This window comes from Emys orbicularis, chromosome 5 (assembly GCF_028017835.1).
Source record: "Emys orbicularis isolate rEmyOrb1 chromosome 5, rEmyOrb1.hap1, whole genome shotgun sequence".
NCBI classification, from domain to species: domain Eukaryota; kingdom Metazoa; phylum Chordata; order Testudines; family Emydidae; genus Emys; species Emys orbicularis.
In genome coordinates this window covers 84191759-84215098 of record NC_088687.1, presented here as the reverse complement: position 1 = coordinate 84215098, position 23340 = coordinate 84191759, and the positions used below count along the sequence as shown (strand labels likewise).

The 23340-nt window shown below is 41.6% G+C and overlaps 1 protein-coding gene across 4 annotated transcripts in view; it reads left to right on the top strand.

Annotated features, from left to right (window-relative positions):
- Positions 1 to 23340, top strand: part of SORBS2 (sorbin and SH3 domain containing 2) — a 119458-nt gene that overhangs the window by 19051 nt on the left and 77067 nt on the right. For all 4 annotated transcript variants that reach the window (XM_065404610.1, XM_065404611.1, XM_065404607.1 and 1 more), the window contains one exon: positions 20789 to 20930. In XM_065404610.1, the coding sequence (XP_065260682.1) occupies positions 20789 to 20930 (142 nt within the window). The remainder of the gene's footprint in view (positions 1 to 20788; positions 20931 to 23340) is intronic.

Here is a 23340-nt window from a genome sequence, read left to right as displayed (position 1 = left end):
CTCCAGTCATGTGTTATCCCACCAAGTCTCTGTTATTCCAATCGCATCATAGTTCCCTGACTGTGCCAGGACTTCCAGTTCTCCCTGCTTGTTTCCCAGGCTTCTTGCATTTGTGTATAGGCACTTAAGATAACTCATCGATCGTCCCTCTTTCTCAGTATGAGACAGGAGTCCTCCCCTCTTGCTCTCTTCTGCTTATGCTTCCTCCCAGGATCCCATTTCCCCACTTACCTCAGGGCTTTGGTCTCCTTCCCCCGGTGAACCTAGTTTAAAGCCCTCCTCGCTAGGTTAGCCAGCCTGCTGGCGAAGATGCTCTTCCCTCTCTTCGTTAGGTGGAGCCCGTCTCTGCCTAGCACTCCTCCTCCTGGGAACACCATCCCATGGTCGAAGAATCCAAAGCCTTCTCTCCGACACCACCTGCGTAGCCATTCGTTGACTTCCACGATTCGACGGTCTCTACCCAGGCCTTTTTCTTGCACAGGGAGGATGGACGAGAACACCACTTGCGCCTCAAACTCCTTTATCCTTCTTCCCAGAGCCACGTAGTCTGCAGTGATCCGCTCAAGGTCATTCTTGGCGGTATCATTGGTGGTTACCCTTTTCTTTGCGTTGTTTGGCCCCATCAGGCCTCCCTTTGTGAAGTGCAGAGACATAGCAGATTTACAACCTGAGGGTCCTTACCACAATGTAATGTGAACATGGGTTAGACAAATTCAGGCTGGAAATAAGGTGAACATTTTTAACAGTAGGCATAATTAGCCATTGGAACAACCTAGGGTGGATTCCTCATCACTTCAGGTCTTTAAATCAAAATCCTGTATATCTGTGATACTTATCTGGCCTCATCACTTCACAGTCCTTAATGTATTTCTCCTCACAGCTCCCTGGTAAGGTAGGGAAGTGCTTCTGTCCCTATCTTACTGAGGCACAACAAGAATAAGTGACTCGCCCAAGATCACACAGGAAGTCTCTGGTCAATTAAGGAGCTGAGCCCAGGTTTTCTGAGGCCCACCCACTTCACCATCCTTCCTCTTGTAAGAAAATTGTCTTTCTAAAAGATAAGCTATAGCTTATGCAGAAACTATTGGGCGAAATTCTATGGCCTCTGTTATGTAGGAAGTTAAATTAGATGATCATAGTGGTCTTTTCTGGCCTTAAAATCTGTGAATCTGTGGCTCAAAAATAAATAAATGCTTATTTAGATTTTTAAAAGATATATTCTTTAAAGGAGTTTTATTTCCCTGCAGGTGTTTAGTTTAAGTTTTAACTCAGCAAAGTAAATGATAAGAAGGGAGGAGAAGGATGGAGGCAACTGATAGTTAATCTGCTCTTGAGCAGCTTTCCTAAAAGGGCCATATATCTGTGAGCCCTGACAAAGACAGCTAGCAGCCTTCAGAACTCTAAAATCTTGGCTTATCACAGGCTCCAAGCAGCAGTGCTCAAAGTTCAGTAGTAGCTGTTTGTGGGATTGATGCTGTCTGATGCAAGCCAAAGAGCTACCTAAGGGGCACTTTGGGGACAAAAATCAGATGCTGGATGAAGCTCATCTTCAGGGCTGAAATAAGGCAAATGTAGAGACCCAAAGCCTAAACTATTTTTTACATGTTTCGTTTTCTTTTATTTGGTCTGCATTTTCCCTCATCATTTGGGAAACCTGATAAAACACCACAGTTCAAGAAGTGCACATCTAACGTCTCAGCTACATTATTCATCAGACCATGTGCATCTAGAATAGAGTTCCAAAGAAACAACAGGCTGAAATTCCTGTAACTCTCAACCATCTCAGCAATTTAACAGTATATGGCATCACGCATAGAAAGCATCACAAATCCTTTTGTATGAGAGAGATTAAGGGAAGTTGGAGAGTGACACAAAGAATGTGGCACAATGGAGGAGAGTGTTTCATTTATTTAAACATTTATTGAGACTCCTGGAAGTGAATACTTGCAAGAAATTGAATTACAATTCCATGCTAAACTACTGGCTTCAGTGTTGTTGTGGCACACTCAACTAGCCCAGAAGGATGCTTTGTGACTAAACTACAAGGAGTCTGGTGGCACCTTAAAGACTAACAGATTTATTTGGGCATAAGCTTTCGTGGGTAAAAACCTCACTTCTTCAGATGTTTTTACCCACGAAAGCTTATGCCCAAATAAATCTGTTAGTCTTTAAGGTGCCACCAGACTCCTTGTTGTTTTTGTAGATACAGACTAACACGGCTACCCCCGATACTTGTGACTAAACTGGGACTTTCGGATGATACAAGGTCCTCAGAGAAGATTTAACATTTTAAAAGTTTTCTTCAGCATCATGTCTTAACAGGCTGACAAAGTCCATGCTCTGTATAATAGAGCTAGTCAGAAAACGAGTATCTTTCCTGTGGAAAATTACAATTATTTAGCCAAAAATTGAAAATGGAAATATTTTGCTTTGGAAATGCTGCTGCAGTGATTTATGAGAGCTGTGGTTTGAGTGCGTCATGCTCCCAATCTCCTCTGTAGGCTGGTAAATGGTAAGACTGTATTTCTCCTGATGCACCATAGTCTCCCCATCCTGGAGGAGGAAAGAGGTGCAGTGTTTGGAGTCCCTGGCCTTGGTGCATCATGGGAGATGTAGTCAGCTGATCTGTAACTCTTATGAGGCACTGCAGCAGCAATTCCAAATCAGAATAGCTCAGGTTTTGGACAAATTTTTAATTACAAAAATCAATGGAAATCAAACATTTTTTGCCCCAAAAAATCAGTTTGGTTAAAAACCCAATTTTTTGTTGAAAGCCAATTTTAACAGAAAATTTTCTACCAGTCCTAAGGTATAAATTTTACACTGGGTGTCAGGATCACACAAACAATATTTCACTATTATTGCAGTAGCAATTTGGCGGGGAACAACTGGCAGTTTCACACAGCTCTGACTACTGCTCCTGAATATGATTAGATGTTTCATGTGTAGAGAATGATCCCTTCATGCATGACAATAATAGTAATTCCTAGCTTTTATGTAGTGCTTGTCATGAGTAGATCTCCAACCGCTTCACAATCAGTAATTTTTAAGAATTCCAATTACAGTAAAGTAGATTAAAATAACTGTTTTATTACAATTAAACCGCCAATCAGATTTTGCTTTTTAAAATGCATTTAACTGCAGCTGGCAACACTTACCTTGATGTTTACCAGCAATTCTGCAAAAAACATTCAAATGTAATGTCTCTCCAAAGTTTTCAAAATTGGATGCCTAAAATCATATTTAGATCTCTAAATAACTGACTTGATTTTCAGAGGTGCTTAGCACACACAATTCTCATTTAGTTTAGGTGTTTAAATATGGATTTAGGAGCCTATCTTTCAGCAGTCAAGTTTGGAAATTTTGGCCTCAGCTTTTAACAATTAAAAATTAAGAGGTATTTTTACCCATTTGTAAGAGTAGGGGTGTAACTTGATTTTTGTGTACTATCCTGTTCTACATATTAACAGAATGAGTTCATTTACTTATCTTTGAGTCTTCTCATTTGTGTCTTGACTGTTGAAGCAAGGCCAGCAATTTGGTGTCATTATTAAACTTGCACCATTCAAAAAACCTCATTTTGAAATACCAGGTGACTGTTTTCAAAGAGTATACTGTAGTTGTCATCTGCCTATTTTATATTAATTATAGAAATGCTATAGATTTCATGCCTGACATTTTGCTATCTATTACTCTTATAGAGGTGATCTGCTGTAGCCATTTAGAGTGAACACATGAAAACAAACGTAAAAAACACTTTATTTGGGACTTTTAATGGGAAGGGGGAGGAGTATGTTGACATTTCTTTTTCTTTCACAAGTAACAGTAGTGTGAAGATCACATTTAGTAGCTCCACAACCCATGATATCTCGTTCTGCTCACACACGGTTTTTCAACATCTATAACTTACATATTCAAAATACCTGCCCATTGATAGACCCAACTGAACTTCTTCTTGTACTTCTTGGATATGGCCATAATGGGCCGGATCCATAGTCCAAATCAATAAATCAGTATTTACAAATTTCCTGAAGTATTGTCTTCAACATAGTACTTTTGGGAGTGTGTTCACAAGCTATGAAGGATCAGAAAAAGATGACCATGTGCTCTGGGTAGGTAGTAATCTGGGTAGTTAGAATACTTACAGTTTACCAACACTCCGTGTTGAGGGTATTCCTGACTTTTAGAAATTCTTTGGTCCATCTTCAAAAATAATGGTTTTTTATATCAGCTGAGACACAATTTAAAAGGAAGGGTAATGGCTATCCCTACTACATGAACTCTAGTACTGGTCAGAACATTAATGTTTTCATTCACAGAGTTGAGAAATTTCACAATGGGAGCATTCACTAAAGAGCAGTACTTAGAATTCCAAGACTCCTTCTGCACCCAATGGTGTTAGATTGACACCATTATGTTCTTTGATAGCACAGTCATATTTACATTTTTGTTTCATGAAATCTATGATCATTTGTCAGACAATTTAACTCTTTGGGTCCGATTTCATCTTCTCTCTGGATGCACCCTGAATGTCTTTCCCTGTGTTGTCCACCTATGACCTCTCCTTTTCTCAGGCATGCTTGTAGTGATCCCAGCTAAGAGTCAGAAGACTCGCTAGATTGATTAGTACCCAAGTTGCCTTTATCTCCTATACGGTAATGTAGACCTTTTAGCTCACAAAGACATTTAACCATTTCTTCTGCTTTGGCTGCTTAGAGAACACCTAATCTCATGGACCTTAGGGCTCCCTATTTTCAGGGCCTTAAGATTTATTATTTCTTCTATCTAAATTTTCTGAAGGGTCTTGAATTGACCTGCCTGGTATTCATCAGCACTAATGATGGATCTGTCTTTCCATTATTACCTGTGTATCCAAGAGTGCATGGAGAAAGTTATGTAAACAGATTAATGAAACCATTATATATCTTAAACACCTGACATTTTTCTGCTATGTAACATATTGTTTAGGTTTGCTTGTGAATGTTTTTATTGGGATAGGGTGTTAATATCGATTAATCTTCACAATTGCCCTAGCTATTCTTTTGGCTGTCCTTTTTTTTGAGAGACAGTTTCATTGATAAATCAATCATCTCTAAAAATCAAGTTTCTCTTTACAGTCACTCAGCAAGCCATGGACTTTCTATATAGGAAACTTTCTGTTTTAAGTGAAAGAATTTTGATTTCATTTTAGAGTGTAGCCCTGAAATACCACTCAGAATAAGCTATGATTCTGAACTTAATATGATGCAGTGCTCCACTATCATAACTCCTTAGTTTTGTATGTACCATTAATCCAATAATGCCAAATGATTTTTTCATTTGGAACAAGTAAATTCTATTCACCTGTTAAAGAATCTGTTCTGTAACCTTCACTCATAGGAGTGGTTCTATTTACTTTAGTGGGACTGCTCATGTAAGTTCTTCTCAGGGGGAATAAGGGTTCTTCTTCAAGTAGTGTCCCTATGGGTGCTTCACTGTAGGTGTATCGGTGCCCCTGCATTTTTAATCGGAGAATTTTGGTAGCAATGTCCCTTCGGCCCGCATATGTGCCCTCCCTCCCTCGTGGTCTGCCTCGAGGCTATCTAGCACTGCATGGGCGATCCACCCTCAGTTCCTTCTCAACTGCCCTTGGCCTGAGACGGAGCGAATATCAGTCCAGTTTACTCACTTACTTTATATTTGGATAGTGTTAGTTTATAGCTCTTTTAGTGTTTCCATTCTTTGTTGCAGTAGCTTTAAAGTTTCTGTTCTTCAATTCCAAAAAAAAAAAAAAAAATCTTTTGACCCATTTTCCCACTTTTGTTGTGGAATTGCCCCCCTAGGGGCATGCCCGGTTCTCCTGGTTTTAAAAGGAGCCTCTCCTGCAGGGAGGCAACTCCTGTGATGGACGGACACTCTCGCTGCATCCAGTGCCTCAGAGAGGGACACATCCCACAGAAGTGCACTTCTGCCAACAGCTGAAAGATAGATCCCTGGACAGCTGGGTGCTAAAGCTGAAACTCCTCAGGGAGGGTGCTCTTAAATGGGCATCTGACCCTGGTTCTGATCTGCATCCTGGAGAAGACTCGTCCCCAGACCCATCAACCTCCAGAGAGGGAGAACTGCAGAGAAAGTCAGCTGACTCCCCCCGCAGAGCATCCAGGAAAAGGGCTGCAAGCCCCCAAACAGAGCTCCCGACTAGCCAGAGGAGATCACTGGCATGTTGAGTCACTGCAGCACCGATGGCTCTGGGGCTCAGGACCCTAAAGAAACAGAGACCCCCCGGGTGCGAGCTCTGCCACAGTGCCTAAAGACCTGAGGTGCATCTGAAGCAGCATCACCGCCTGCCAGAGACAAGAATAGAGACGGTACCAACTCTATTAAATCAGCACCCACAAAAACATCCTTGGCACTGAGTGCTTCAAAGCAGCCCTTGTTGGAACATGCCTCCCATAAAAAAAGATCAGTGCTGTTGAGTTAGCACCGGCAATCACTAACAGCACCAAGCGCAACAGCGGTACTGCAGGAGTTCCTGCTTCTCGAGGGATGTTATGATCACAGAGGAACTAGAATCCCTGCTACTCAGCACCGGAGCTCCAGTACCAAGCATGTCTCATTCCCCAGCATCACCAGCAGCAGCAGGGAGCTCACCTCCAGTGACGCTGTCAGCCCCACCCTATTCCAGCGGGGAGTCAGACAGTGACCAGGATGACAGTTTCTCTCTGGTGTTACATCACAACCTGCCATTATGGCATCTGGGACCTCCTCAGCTACACCTACGCTCCGATCCCCAGTCTTCCCAGTATGGTCATCCATGGGTGCCACACCTATGCCCTTCACCAGTGGCCATACTGGGATCAGTGAGCAGCCTATAGGCCCCATACTTCTCGCTCTTCTAGTGTCTCCCACAGGGAGCCCACCAGACATTCTCCTATGGCCTCTGTATCCAGAGCCCCAGGAGGACACTTTCAAGGAGCAGGAGGCCAGACCAGAGGTGGAAATCACTCCACTGACTAACATCTCCTCCTCACTGGATGACGTGGTGATGCCACCTCCTCCATCACTAGCTGATGATTTCAGGCATTTCCAAGATCTCACTAAGAGGGTGGCTGATGCTCTGCAAATTCTCCTGAAGGAGGTGAAAGATTCCCACCATAAATTGCTGGACATAGTACACACCTCTTCCTCCTTTGAGAATTGTCCTCCTAATCAATAAAGCACTTTTAGACCCTGCCAAGGTTATCTGGCAGATACCAGCCTCTATTCCACCAACATGTAAAAGGGTTAATAAAAAGTGCTTGTGAAGAAGGCAGACTTTCTCTTCACACACTCTCCACCTAACTCTATCATAGTGAATGCTGTTAACACATGAGAAAAGCAACATAAACCAAATCGATCCCCTATGATAGGAGATTGGAAAAGGCTTGACCTGTCTGGGAGAAAGGCATACTTGTCTGCGACTTTACAGTTCAGTTTGTCAAACTACCAAGCCCTAATGGCCAAATATGACTATATGAAATGCAGCAAACTCAATGCCTTAATTGACCACTTGCCAGATATACAAAAAAAGCAATTGCAAGCCATTATCCAAGAGGGCCAGTTGGTAGCAAGAACAGTGCTACAAACCACACTGAATGCCGCAGACACAGCAGACTGCTCAGTTTCGACAGTGGTGATCATGAGACAGGCATCCTGGTTACATCTCTCAGGATTGACAAAGGAAGTGCAGGTGACGGTTGAGGACCTCCCGTGTGAAGGTCCTAAACTCTTCATGGGTAAGACGAACGCATCACTCCACACTTTAAAGGATTCTGGAGCCACACTATGCTCTCTAGGAATCTACAAAACAGGACAGAAAAGGAAATTTAGTTCACAACAACCTCACAGATGGTAACCACCCCCGTTTCCCCTGTCACGGTGGTATTATGAGCCACAGCGTAAAAGACCCATGATGCAAAAACAGAAATTGTCAACTTCCCAATCCTCAGCATCTCAACCATCCTCTTCAAAACATCAGTTTTGATGCTTTGGTCGAGGCCCTGAGCAACAACAGCTGCTACATACGGACCTTCTACAGCCCTTTGGAAGTCGCCTGACACTCTTCCACAGGAGTTGGGAAAAACATCACCTTCAACATATGGTTCTTGGAGAATATCTTCAAGGGCTATTCCATTCACTTCACATCTCTCTGTCCTCCCGACCTTCCCTCCCCTCCTCCTTCAGGGACCCTTCTCACAAGAGACTATTATGGCAGGAAATAGATCACCTGTTATGCCTAGGGGCTATGGAACCAGTCACTACTCACCTCAGAGGCAAGGGGTTTTATTCCAGATATTTCATGATCCCCAAGAGAAATGGAGGTTGGAGATCCAGACTAGATTTAAGGGCACTAAACAGATACGTGAAGACGCAAATGTTCAAGATGGTCACACTAGCAGCCATTTTGCCATCTCTGGAGCAAGCCCTCGACCTACAAGATGCCTACTTCCACATTTCAATTTGACCGTCCCACAGACGGTTCCTCCGATTTACCTTTGGGCAGGACCATTATCAGTACAGAGTGCTCCCATTCAGCCTCTCTTCCACACCCACGGTATTCGCCAAGTTCCTCTCCATCATAGCGGCGCATCTATGAACATTAGGGATTATCCTTTGCCCATATCTGGACGACTGCCTTCTCATGGCTTGTTCTTTCAAAGATGCCCTGCGAGCCACCCAGAGGACCATGCATATATTTGCACAACTGGGTCTGCAGCTCAACACCTAGAAATCAACTTTGACCCCAATACAGCATCTGGAATTTATTGGGGCCGAACTCAACGCAGTACAAGCACGAGTGTTCCTCCCACTGCACAGATTCAACACCCTGACAAGTCTAGAGAGACAATCCAGGCCAGCCCACAACCACCAGCCAGGAATTGTCTCCAGCTTCTCGGGCACATGGTGGCATGCACATTTGTGACCCCACACACCCGATTGTATATGAGATTTTACATATATGGCTCAGATCTGTCTACTTTCTAAACAAGGATGGGCTGAACAAGCCACTGATGATGCCCTCCAGAGTCAAACACTCCCTGGATTGGTGGAAAGAACCATCCAACATCTGCACAGGCATCCCCCACCATCACTGATTCTAACAACTTATGCCTCATTTATAGGCTGAGGAGCCCACCTAAACAACCGCACAGTCCAGGGCAAGTGGTACCACACAGAATCAGTCCTCCATATCAATCTTTTGGAACTAAGAGCTGTCAGAAATGTCTGTGCACAGTTTCTCCCTCTCATCAGAGATACTCACACGAAAGTCATGAGACAATATAGCATGCATGTTTTACACAAATCACCAACCAAGGTGCTAGATCCCGCTCCCTTTGCATGAAAACACTGAAACTTTGGAATTGGTGCATCTGCCACAATGTGCTCATTTCAGCCACTTACCTGCCAGGGATACAAAATGTGACAGCAGACAGTCTGAATCAGAATTTCTCTTATGACCAGAAATGGGAGTTGAACCCAGCAGCGCTTCATAGCGATCAACCTATGGGGAACCTTGACAATAGACCTGTTTGCTACTTACCAGAACAAGAAATGTCTCCACTACTGTTCCAGAGTTGGACTGAGGAAACAGTTTCTAGGGGAAGCTTTCATCTTTCCATGGGGCAGGGAGATGCTCTATACCTTTCCTCCATTCCTTCTGATATCAAAGGTCCTATTAAAGATACAGCAAGAGAGAGCAAAAGACAGACTGATTGCTCCCTCCTGGCCAAGACAAGTGTGGTACCCATACCTTGTGGTACCCATACCTTGCACAGCTGACAGTATGTCCTCCAATTCCTCTTCGACCCATTCTCACCTGCTCTACCAAAATGACGGATGGATCCTTCACCCCAACCTACCTACAACCTATCCCAACCTCTGGTTCCAGGCTTGGCTTCTTCATGGTTCCAGCACTTAGAGAGCAAATGCTCCAAGGAGTTGAAAGAGGTGTTACTGCACAGTAGGAAATTGCTTTGTTGTACTTGCCTGCAGAAGTGAAAATTCCAAAATTGGTGCAATTCCAAACCAGTGGCTCTGACATCTTCCTCCCTCCCTTTGATGCTAGACACTATTCTAGACCTCAGAAGGACTGGTGTCTCTTACCTCACTTAAAGTACATCTAGCAGCCTTAACAGCCTTCCACTATCAGGTGGACAGATGCTCAATATTTGCCCATCCAACAACAGATTCATTAAGAGAATGTTAAACCTCTTCCCACACATTAGACCACCCACTCCAACGTGGGACCTCAGTCTGGTTCTAAGAACCTTAACTAGACCATCCTCTGAACCTATGGTCACTTGCTCCCTTCCACACCTGTCCATGAAGACAGCATTTCTAATGGCTATTACCTCTGTATGATGAATAGACAAGAAGCAATGGGCTTAAATTGCAGCAAAGGTGGTTTAGGTTGGACATTAGGAAAAAATTCCTAACTGTCAGGGTGGTTAAACACTGGAACAAATTGTCTAGGTAGGTTGTGGAAGCTCCATCATTGGAGATTTTTAAGAGCAGGTTAGACAAACACCTGTCAGAGGTGGTCTAGATAATACTTAATCCTGCCAGGAGATCAAGGGACTGGACTAGATGACCTCTTGAGGTCTCCTCTAGTCCTATGATTCTGTGATTCTATTAATAGGAGAAATAGCGGCACTGATGGCACACCCACTGTTCATGGCCTTTTTTTAAAGACAAAGTCACCCTGAGACCAAAACCAAAATTCCTCCCCAAGATAACCTTGTCCTTCCATATGAACCAACTCATTCACCTCCCTACCTTTTTCCCAAAACCACATTGGGACAACAGGGAGGCAATTCTTCACATGCTTGATGTTAGGAGAACCCTAGCATTCTATTTGGACAGGACTAAGGACTTTAGCAAGTCCCCAAAACTCTTCCTTTAGTTCTCAGAAAAATCCAAAGGCTCCACAATATTAGCTCAAAGACTCTCCAAATGAGTCTCCAGTTGCATTAATCACAGTTACCATGAGCGTAACCTACTGCCCCCATCAGTAATCTGCATGCACTCTGAGATCCATTTCTACCTCCAGTCATATTTGTTAACGATGTCCCCATCTCAGAAATCTGCAGGGCAGCAACTTGGGCCACTGTCCAAACTTTCGCAGAACACTATGCAATTACTTGAGACTCTGCCTCTGATGCCAATTTCTGCTCCACAATACTATTGTCAATAACAGACTCCACTCCGAAGCCCCAGCCCTCCAGGAAGGCTACTGCTGTGGAGTGACCAACAGTAAAGCAACCAAAGGGATACTACTACTCAAAGGAGAAGTTACTCACTTTGTGCAGTAATGATGGTTCTTCGAGATGTGTGTCTCTATGGGTGCTCCACAAACCGTCCTCCTCCCCTCTACTTCGGAGTTCTTGACAAGGCACTCTGCGGTGGAGAAGGAACTGAGGGCGGTTTGCCCGCATAGCACTAGTTAGCCTCAGGGCAGACCACGAAGGAGGGAGGGTGCGTGTGCGGGCCGAACGGACACTGCTACCAAAATTCTCCAGTGAGAGGCGCAGGGGCACAGATATATCTACAGTGGAGCACCCATAGGGACACATCTCTTGAAGAACTATTGTTACTGTACAAAGTGAGTAACTTCCTCTTTTAAAACTGGACATTTAATGAACTCTCATAAGCAGCACAATCTGGGTTTTGTACCAAGTATGCTATAAAGGCTTTAAATGATATTTTCAGACTGGATTAAAAGGCCATTTCAAATGCTCAGGAAAATCTGCCTGATTAAAACATTTTCAAAAGATGAGAGTTACAGATTCCTGTAAATAGGAAATAACTGTGGTATCTCTGACAACAGTGTGGTAACTGTTGATTCTTTTTTAATGGTAATCAGTTTATGGTATAATATTGTCCTAAAATTTATATCGTTTGGATATCCTTAGCATCTCTTCTCTAGAGTGATTCAGCAGCTCCTTAGCCCTCTGAGAAATGAAATCATTAGTGCTGAAAAAAGCAGCATTTTTTTTAAAATGTTTCAGTTTGACATATAATATGTCACCAATTTATAGAAAACGTGTGGTTGGCAGACAGCCTGGAGAGGTATTGTATGCCTGCTTAACAAGGGGTTGTTGCCAGTATGATTTTCATGCACCTTTAATTGAGAGGGGAGAAACTGGTACAAAAAGTGAGTTTCTGGATTAGTTCAAGCCCAATATGTTGTTTCTGTTACCAATTGTCAGAAAACAAAGCTCATCAAGTGTGTGGCAAATTTTCAGAAGCACTGTCATTTAAAGATATTCCCTTGTTTTCTTAAGAACACCACCATTATAATTTTGAAGCCAACCAAGCAATATATTTGTTTTGATATTAAACCTTTCCCTATCCAACTCTCTTTCACCATCCCTCCTGCTTCATCTCACATTTAAACCAGATAATCCTAACAACTGGGCTCTTTTCCTTTATACATGTGGTGCTCCAGTAGGTTTACAGGGTGCCTCCAGGGTTGATATTCAAGGACTATCAAAATTTATTTTTGTCAGTGAGGCAGTGGGGAAAAAAAAAGTAATGGGTTCCAAGAAGCAAAAACTCCACAATCCGTTTCTCACAACTAATGTGAATGTTTGATATTAGTGTTTGAATTAATTCTATCCACTTTTAATCCATATTATATCCTGTTTCAAAAAGATCTGATGGAAACCTTTATTATTTGCAGAGTAGGAAAGATGTATTTTGTGATAATAAAAGAAGCTGATGAATTAACAGCGACACTCTCCAATGTATATAAGTGTGACCCTATTCAAATCTCAACTCAAAACATGGAACACATTACGAATATTCATCCTAGTACACTCTGGTTACTGGCTTTGCTTCCAATAATACTTGACAGGTTCATTTCCTTCGTGTTTTCCTTCTTTAATATAGACTATGGTTGATTTATTTCATAATCCATGTGAATGTGAACTTCCTAGGACAGCTAAAAGCATGTGTTTTGCAGCTTGCCTACACACAGCAAAAGGCAAAGGGAAAGTTTTTATTAATTTGGTAATATGTTTTCTTTTCTTATTTTTTTTCTCATAACTCAGCTTGGAAACCAGAAAATAACTGCCAATGTGATGGAGGTAAATGCTTCACAGACACACAGACAAACAGCAACAGAAGTTTCTTCACTGCCTCCTCCTTCCGTGGTACCAGTTAACAGAACCTCTTTCTCACCAGACAGTGGCACCCACCTAGCATCATTTATTTTGCCAACGCTTGATGATTTTTTGCCTTCACGCTTGTATAAAACCCTGGCCCTCTCACATTTTTCATATAAATACCCTTTCCTAGCTCCTGAAAATACTATCCACAGGAACGAAACAGCCTCTGTAATCACAGACTCTGCCATGAGTGAGTACTCCTCTCGCACAGTGAGTGAGTCCTCCACAGCCATTCTAGATGAGCTGCAGACTTGTAACTATGATACTACTGACTGTTCTGAAACACCTTCCCCAACCTTGAGCCAGATGTCTGCTGTGTCAGATGGCACCGCCTTAACCACCACTGCTGCCACTTCTCATGTAATTATCCTTCCTTTTTCCTCCAGTTTGTTCAAACAGGTTGCCAAAGGGGAAAAGAACTAATTCTTGTCTGTTATCCCATTTCTCAAATGAGCATGGTGTCAGTTGTTTGTTCAGGTTCTGCACAGTCTGGTAATACGTTTTACTACAATAATAACAGATTCCGTAAAGCTACTCAAAATTGTGCAATGTGTTGTGCAACTCTAATTTCAACTAAGATATAGTGAACAGTTTGTTTACGACTAATGGCCAGTTTCACTCTTATCACTCAGTCCAAATATGTTAAAGAAAAGCAGACTGAGGAATTTAAGCTGATCTACTTTAAAATATTTAATTAGTTGCCGTACAAAAAGAATGCATAGGTTGAATTTTGAGAGAGGCTGAAAACCAGCTTTCGGCTATCATTGAGGTACATATGTCACGCACTAATATACCTCATAGATTCATATTAATGGGGTTGATAAGAATACTTAACACAACCTTGTTTTCCGCTAGCCATGACCACTGACTGCATGAAGCTGTTTCTGTTTTATCTCCTCTAACTAACAGTTCCCTTTCTTAAGCACAGTTGTTTTACAGGAATGAACTGTATAAATAATCTTAGATTTGGATCCTAGGCATTCTGTTATTTTTTCAGGGCTGCACTTTCTCTGGGTAACTCAAGGAAAATAACCAAGTCTAAATACATATGTGTTTATATATAATGTATAGTATATGTATATTTATATATGTATAGATTAAAAGGTATAGAATATGGGTCAAATTCTGCTCACTTTACCCATGTGAGTACTTCTGGTTTACTTCAAGGGAACTGCATGTATGATTAAGGTGAGTCAGAATTGGTCCCATATTTCAATTAAATAACAGATCACTGAATTACAAAACTATAAATATTCTTTGTGGGGGTTCTCTGATGACATGATGATAAGCTGAGACCAGAGCTCTACTGCATCATAACGTTGCCATATTTATAACTTTGACCAAAGATTTTGTGTTTTATCATTTACATGTAGTAATAACAGCAAATTTTAACTTACTATAAATGTAACTTTAAAACTAAAATATGTCTTTTTAAGAACGGTTTTACTCCAAAGTTGCAAATAATTACTTTGAAGAGTAGGGGTTCACTGTGCTGAATGCTTTTTATATTATGTGACAAAATTATGGGCATGTCAAGTAAAACCAGTAATTCCCACCCATGAAACAAAAAAAATTCAAGGCATTGGAACTACAAATCTGTGTACTGCCTCCTAGTTGTAAGCAAAGATTAGACAATACACAGATAAAACAGCATCGACACAGGCTTTAACCAACCAACTCAGGAGAATGTCAGGTGCCTACATTATCTGTGTGCAAACAACTATTTGTTCTTTTTGAACAATATTTTTGGTATGTTAAAAAGATCATGATCTGTTTTTTTGCTAGCCCTACCACCTCTTCTTTTTTGGCCAATCTCCCCTCATGGAGATCTGTGATCTGGCAGCCACTTCCACCCTTAGCCAAAGTCATCCTTGTTAGCATGAGGCCAGATGGATAGACATCTTTTCAGTGCCATCTGTCCCTTTAACTGCCAACAAAAATTACTCATCCCTAATGGGGAAAGGGGAAGAAGGAGCCTCCCTCTGAAGGACATAAAGAAGAACCAGTCTGGGAGCCCCACATGGAGAGCGGGCTGCTGCAAGGAGCCACTACTGAGATGACAAGGAGCCACTGCTTCTGTTACCAGCCTTTCCTCCTCCCCTTTTCTCCACCTATTGAAGAGGGTTAGATGACTGCAAATGTTTCCAGGAGCTGGGAAGTTGATTGGAAGATTGGCGGCAGGCATGGGTGTTCTGGCAATGACTCCATCCTCCGAGGTGGGGACACTAACCTGCTCAAGGGTGACTGCTTTGCTTTCATGGAGGAGATGATCACTGGAGGAACAGTAGGGACTGGATGGTCTTACACCATCCAACAGTTTACAAGAAGTTTTGTAGCTCTCTGGCAGCTGCTGTGTCCAGTCTCAGTATGTTCAGCATTTACTCAACATTACCACAAAATGGTCTCTGAGAAAGCACAGTTATTTCCTATTCTACATGTAGTGAAAAGCTGTGGTATCTCAAACACCACTGTATAGCTACTGTTGGCAAAGCAGACATTAATAGTGACCACTGTATATCTTACTTGAACCTGTTCCTCCACTCAGTAAATCTAAAGTGGTCAATGTTATAAAGTCCATATTAGCCAGCAGATACCACACAGTTATTTGCGAGTCAAAGTACACCTCTACCCCGAAATAACGCGACCCGATATAACACGAATTCGGATATAACGCGGTAAAGCAGTGCTCCGGGGGGGCGGGGCTGCACACTCCGGCAGATCAAAGCAAGTTCGATATAACGCGGTTTCACCTATAACACGGTAAGATTTTTTTTGGCTCCCGAGGACAGCGTTATATCAGGGTAGAGGTGTACAGTGAAAAACTATAGTACCTCAGACACCAGAGAGTAGTTCCTATTGACATGACTGGCTATTTAATGATGACCATATATTTATAAATAGAGAATTTCTTGCTTTATTAATAACTATTCTTTGCCTATTTTGTTAATCATTTTCAAAGATAATTTTATTTAAATATGGACCATTTCTCACCTACAGTCTGTCTTCTCTAACTACATAAACTTGCAGCAAACACAATGCTAAATTAGAACTATTGCCTTAGCCACTGATTTAGGTCTTTGTGAAAACCTGAGGCAAGAGACGAGTTGTAAAGCAAAGCTCTTATTCAAGTGCATGTATTTGGAATTGTAGTAAAAAATACAGAGCATAACTGGCAAAGTAAACGGCTTTGCAAATTTGCTCTCAAGTTTAATCCTATTATAAAGATTTCTCTTTAAAGTTCTTTTCACAGAATCTTTTTTGTTTGTGTAGTTTTAAAATATGAAAACACAAGAAATCATAAGTGACATGTGAGAGTTGTTATATCTTACCGTAGCTGCTAAAAACCCAGTTTAGCTAAGACTATCCCAGGTTTGGGGAATTGATCCTGAGTATTTTCAGTCCTAGCCAATGTCTTGGATGCTGGGGTTGGCTGTAGCACTGCTGCACACCACCTCTTCAGCTGCTCAGACCCCTGTAATCAAGTCTTCTCTCCTTTTGCTGGCTGCCTCTAAGAATCAGCAGGTAGCTCCTGTCCCACCTGGCTCCATCTCAGCTGTTCTGAGTGGGAATTGAAGGCAGCTGCTCCTACTGAACGTAAGAGTTAATGCAGGTGCCTAGCTCGGGGGGGGTGGGGAGGGTGAAGAGAAGATCAGCCTTCTGCCTGTCACCTGATTGGGAGGTTTCTGCACCTAGGTAGTTTGGCTCCCAGTCAACAGAAGTAGAAAGCTCTTCCACAAGGAGAGCCCAAGTGTAGTGTAATGGAGCAAAGAGTGAACTGGGCGAGAGTGAGAAAAGGGATAATTTTGAGATAAATTTGGATTATGGGATTCTAGCAGGCCCCAGCTACCTCTGTATTTTGGTGACAAATTGGTTGTTTTCTCTGCCTTTTTCACCCTTCTAAAAAAAAAATACATATGAGAACAAAATCTAAAATTTACCAGACAGCATACACAAATTTTGATTTAAATGAGAGATGAAGGCACACACCACCACTCAGGACTGGGCCCTAAAATACAAGCATCATATCAGAAAAACCATCATTGGTTACTCAGTGATTCTGAGGGCAGGGCACTGTTGACTAGCAACTTCTCAGAGCTAGCTTTTAAAAAACAAGCCCTCTCATGGGTATAAGATACATCAGATGCTGAAGCCCAATAGCAATGGTAGTGTTCACATTGTATTTGCTCAAAGGAAAATTCTGTTAATCACTAACAAGTAGTTCTAGCTGAGGGATATAAGCAAATATTAATATCCTGTAAGATTTCTACCACTAAAGAACAATAATTTATTCATTCATTCACCTGCTCTTGGAGTGTATACTTCAGATCACCTGTTTCCAGTAAGCCTGGTCTCCTGCCAGTGTTGCAGCCCGCTCTATATTAAGGCTGAGGCAGGCAAGGATGGAAGCCATGCCATCCCTCCAGCATATGCCATGTCCTCTCCATCCAGCTTTTGCTGGATCAAATGCATAAAGCTGGTGGGCTGGTATGAACTCCAACATATGGAACAGATGCCCAAGCTACCTGAGCTGGCATTGAGTCACTCAGGAAGACATTGGAAGCTGGTTGGTCCAAAGCCTGACATCCTCATTCATAATGTGATGAAACCACCATATGTCTTCAATACATCATTGCTGTTTCATGTTGAAAATGTCCAGCTGGCCCATTTGCATCTCTGCAGTGGCCTAGGTTTCAGAGCCATACAAAAGAACAGAAGCCAGTGCTGTTTGATAGATACACATCTTATCCAAGTTGATATGTGGTATTGATGCCACAGAGGCTTCCAGAGAGCTTCTACAACACCAGGAGCCTTGCTGATTTGATGTTTCATGTCAGCAAGACAACCACCTTCCTTGATAACAATGGAACAAGAATGTCACATTTTTATGTCTGTCATGTACAGTCATTCCTGATGTCTGTCTGGCTAGGTAAGGCCCCTATCATCGTAATATCTGAGTACCAAATAGTATTGAGGCATCTGTCCAATCTGTCTTATCTCACTGTCTGTCACAGGCATTTGTAAAGTGCCCATCACTGTAGAACCTAAGTGTCTAATAGAGAAATGTAAAGGAATAATTTTTTCCAGTCCACAAATGATCTGTTAATTCTGTTCCTCCAACCAGAGGAAGAAAATCTTATGAAGTGTGTATGGTGTACGTGTTTGTAGGCATGTGTATGTGTGCATACCCTCTGTTGGGAGCAGGTCTTCTCAAAGACATAGTTGCATTTAGCTCTATAAGAGGAGAGATTGGGCTCACTTTGGTTTTAGGAACAAAGAAGGTGCCTCACATCCAATGGGCCTCAGCTGAAAACAACATTTCCCTAGCTCCTGAAATAGTCTCCCTGGGCTCATCCAGCTCTTGTGTTCCTATGGCTAGAAGTATTTTTGGAGGATTATATCGAGTGAGACAGTTCTTCAGTAGCTCAGGTGTAGGATCTTAGCCTGAATGTGAAGTCCTATCAAGAGTCAGTGAATGGCATGAAGCAGCAATGTGAAATAATATTGTTCAGGTGTCCTGTCAGGAGTTGGGCTACAACTTGCTGGGTCTGTGGACATTTTTGATAGATAGCATTTCCGTAAAGTGATAAAGGCCTATATCCCAGTGACTATATTCAGGTTATTTTTAAAACACAATGCCATGCATGTGATACTAGAATGTGTAATAGTCATCTCAGCCAGTTGGGGCCTGACAACTAACAATAAAGGGGAAGACACCCTACTGGACAGTTGCATGTGTAAACACCTGACATGTGTGAATAAATGTGACAGTTGTGAGTTCAAATTAAGCATGCACACACGTGCACTAGGATTTTAATATTTTGAAAATCAGACCTTTATTTGCGTTATTTCATTGTAATTATTTTTAAAGAATTTAGAAGCAAACATATTTACAATAAATAAATGCATCTTTAAAAAAAAATCTGTTTAAATGTTTGTTCCTGCATTTCTAAAGGAACAGATCTGAGCAGGCAAGCTCTAATGGACACATTGGCACTACCTTAAGTTCAACTACCTACTCAATTCACCTCTAAAAGATATCCATAAAATGTAATGCTCTGAATGCATTCAGGAGTTCTGATGACATATACTTAGGAGCTAGATCTTCTTTTTCTTACACAACTGCAATTCCTATTGAGGTAGTAGGAGGTATGTGTGAGATGTAAAAACAAGCCTAAAATACCTCATCCCCAAAATACCCATTTCTTAAACTACAGGAGTGAAGCCTATCACTTCTATATAGCACAGGAGAGAGTGAACCACATTTCATTTATAAAGAGTCTAGCAATAATGTACATTCTTTTTAAAACTGAGGCTTCTTGTTCCTTGCTTTTCTGCTTCACACCCTTGCCTTCACATTTCACAACTAGAGCTTTCAACAGAAGTATAACATGAATCCATTCTTCAATTGTTCTCTTTTATTATACAAAACTAGACGAAGGAGGTTTTCGATGCTCATAATTTTGTTTAGAGTTTTAAAAATAATTGCATCGAAAAAGAGACATAGAAAATTGCAGCCTTGCCATCTTTTTAAAATTAAATTAATGATTGGATATTAAAAATGGATTTATCTTCTCAGATTCTCCACTCTATGATCTTTGTAGAACTCTCCAACTGTGGTGTGGCAGGCCAGCTCTGGAGATCTAAAGCCATGTGGTGGTGGGGGGATAGGACACGTTGCCTTAGAGAAACCCTCTGAGAGCAAAGCTCAAGTGGTTTGTGATGTCAACAGACTCCCTTATTGTACTGCTTTCTCAGTTTTTGTTTACAAGATGCATTGATGCACCTTTTTTTGCTATAATATGCATTACACTCAAGCATCTCACAGTTGCCCATGTCCTGGTTGCCACCTTTCAAAGAAGTTTCATCTCACTATGTCCTTTCCCCTTCAATCTGCACACACAGTTCCATTAATGTCAACCGGAGCTAAGTATGTGGAACGAGGTGTCCCTTTAAAGTGAGTGATCTAAGGCTTTGGCTACACTGGCGCTGTACAGCGCTGCAACTTGCTGCACTCAGGGGTGTGAAAACGCCCCCCCCCCGAGCGCAGTGAGTACAGCGCTGTAAAGCGCGAGTGTAATCAGAGCCTGCAGCGCTGCACGCTCGCTCGCAGCGCTGCAAGCTATTCCCCTCGGAGAGGTGGAGTACTTACAGCGCGACTACACTCGAGCTTCACAGCGCTGCCGCAGCAGTGCTGGGAAGTCCTGAGTGTAGCCAAGGCCTAAGGCAGCCTTTGTTATATGATGAGAGTAAGTTTCACTGCCACCTTCATTTTATACTGATGTCAGATCCATGCAGATATTTTTTTATGCAGCTCATCCTGCTGCCTTGATCATGGTCCTTCTGTCCCCTTCCCATGACTCCAGCATTCTTCATACAAGACCTTTATAAGGACAAAGGGGGAGGCAGAGATTCATACGGAGCACATTGCACTCCTCCTATGATGTGTTTTGTATTTCAGTGAATACTGATCCCTGTTGCGGCTAAGTACCTGACAACTGGGTATTGTCATGTGGTTGATGGTCTTACATCACCCTTTATTTGCGAAGGTATTCAGAAAACTTTGTGTGTACTTTAATGGGATATTGTTTTGTTTCTCTCAGGCCCAGATAACAGTGAATGGGAACTCTGGCACTGCTGCCAGTCCAATGAGTCACTTTCAAAGGCCTTTTTCCCCTTCTTCAGCTTACTCTCCACCAGCTTCACTCAATTCAAACATTATCATGCAGCATGGCAGGAAGATGGGTAAGCCTTTCACATAATGTTTACTTTATACATCATGCAACATGTTCTGATTTGTGGGGCAAGGACTACAAACAGTTACGGAGCATTCCACATAAATAAAGGTATTATCTATTCACGTACTTTGGGAAAATTACAAGCAACAACACAATTTATTGTTAGACACAATAACATTCCTAAACTGGATTTACTACAGTCTTATTACTTTAAAGCAAGATTCTTATACATATGTGAATGGCCTCTTGCAATCATTCCACTAGTTAGATTGAGAGTGAAATCATATATTAAAACTGCATGACTTTCAGATATTCCTGAATGTGGATCAAAATCCTCTTAGGAGTCCCTTATCCTCATTAAGGCATTAGGGTCCAGTTTTGCATGGTGCTGAGTTACTGGTCCCTCAATTTGCACTATCTTCAGTGGAAGTCATCTCCTCACAGGTTGTGAGGTCCTGAGATTTTAAAAGCTTAAAGCGTTGCCAAATAAAACTTCATATGTATTCTTTAGAGGGTCATAAGAATAGCATAAGAAATACATCCGAAGAAGTGGGATGTAGCCCATGAAAGCTTAGGCTCAAATAAATTTGTTAGTCTCTAAGGTGCCACAAGTACTCCTGTTCTTTTTATAAGAATAGATTGCACTTTACAAACATATAAGGACAAGATCTCTGCCCCATGGAATATAGTCTAAAATGATTTCTGTTTTCAAAAAAGCACATATAAGACCAAACATAATGTGTCTCCATTAATCTTTGTATGTGCAATCACGTGGGTTTTCCAGTTTTCTCATCAACATTTGCATATTCAGAATCTATATGCACAAAAACATTTGAATATGCATAATGAGTTTGCTCCTGTGTTACACAGGAGGTCAGATTAGATTACCAAAATTGTCCCTTCTCACCTTAAAATCTATGAATTGTATAAATGGTATATTATCTGTGTACAAGTGATAAGAGCAAAAATTGAGCACGTGTATCTGCACAGGCAAAAATACAGGTTCACTTAAAAACACCTGATCTCTGATTTAGAGATCTGAGTCTTTATTAACTATGCTTCAGAAATTGTCCCTAGCCGGTCCTTTTTGAACATGATATTTAAGAGCATTATCTCAGGGTGGTTCTGAGTTTCTGAGACTTACAAAACAATGGCCAGATCTCACATTCCTTGTACACTCAAAAACCCTTTGATGCCAGCAGATTGGGCCCTGCAAGGAGCGTAAGATCGGATTTCAAAAGTTTTCTAAATTTATCATGTATATTTGAAAAAAAGCCCAGATATTCAGACATTTGACACACACAGATGCATCTCACCAGGTATGTGTAGTGCTGGATTATTTACAGGCTTTCAGACTAAATAACTGAAAAGGTTGTGTTAAATCCAAATTCTTTCCAATAAATAGGGAGAGAAAATATTCACATTACACTGAGAACTGCAAATCATCACAGTCTTCTTTGTTGCGTTATATCACAATTCTTCTAGTTAAACATTAAAGACTGTAACACCTATTGCATTGGAGGGAAATCAAAGTCTCCACCAGCAGTGCCAGAAATCTAGCTTTATGCCTAATTTCAGCCATCTTGCAGCAGAAACATGTATAGTACAGTACCTGCTGTTGCAAACCATGCTTAGATAGTCATAACTGCCCACTAATTAGCCACGGAAATCTGTTGCCTGAATGACTAGAGAATCTTATTATGTTTCTTCTGTATGCAAGATTACATCTAAGCACATCACCTTATGACAGTACAAGGCTTCATATGACATGTCCCAGCATCTTAACATTGTGTCTTTTTGTTAATGACTTGCTGTGAATTTTAGAGGTAGGTAGTAGTAGCTAGTATTAATTTCAATAATTAAAAGAAGAGTTGGGGAGGGAGTTGCAAAATTATCCTCCGCACCAAAAACTGGTAGTAGCCTGCAGTTTTCACCTCAATGAATGTAGGTTGCTCATTGGCATGCCTGCTACGGGGAGAGGCAGAGTTATTGATGTGCACATGGCATATTGATCATATAAAGCTATTTAAATAAAGGTATTAATATAAATCTAAGGATGAAAAGTATCTGTAAAAAACATAATAGACCTCATAATTCATCCGAGTTCCAAAGCTGGTAACATTAAAGGGAGTTTCCTGGGTAACTCACAGCATAAAAGCAGGATCCAACATATGTACTGAAAATCTCTGTGGAATGTTTGAGCAAATTCATTACTACACATGTAGAATAGAAATTGTTTTCAACTCTTCCATGCTTCTGGGAGCAGAAGAGTTCACATTACCGCAGAGCACTTGTTCATAGTATGGATGGCAAAGTGGCAAGTCTAGATTACAGAAAAAAAGTGTCTATTCCACTAGCTTCGCTAAGACTTTTGTTTGTCTATGTGTTTGTCTCTCTTCCCTCAGCCAGACCTTAAA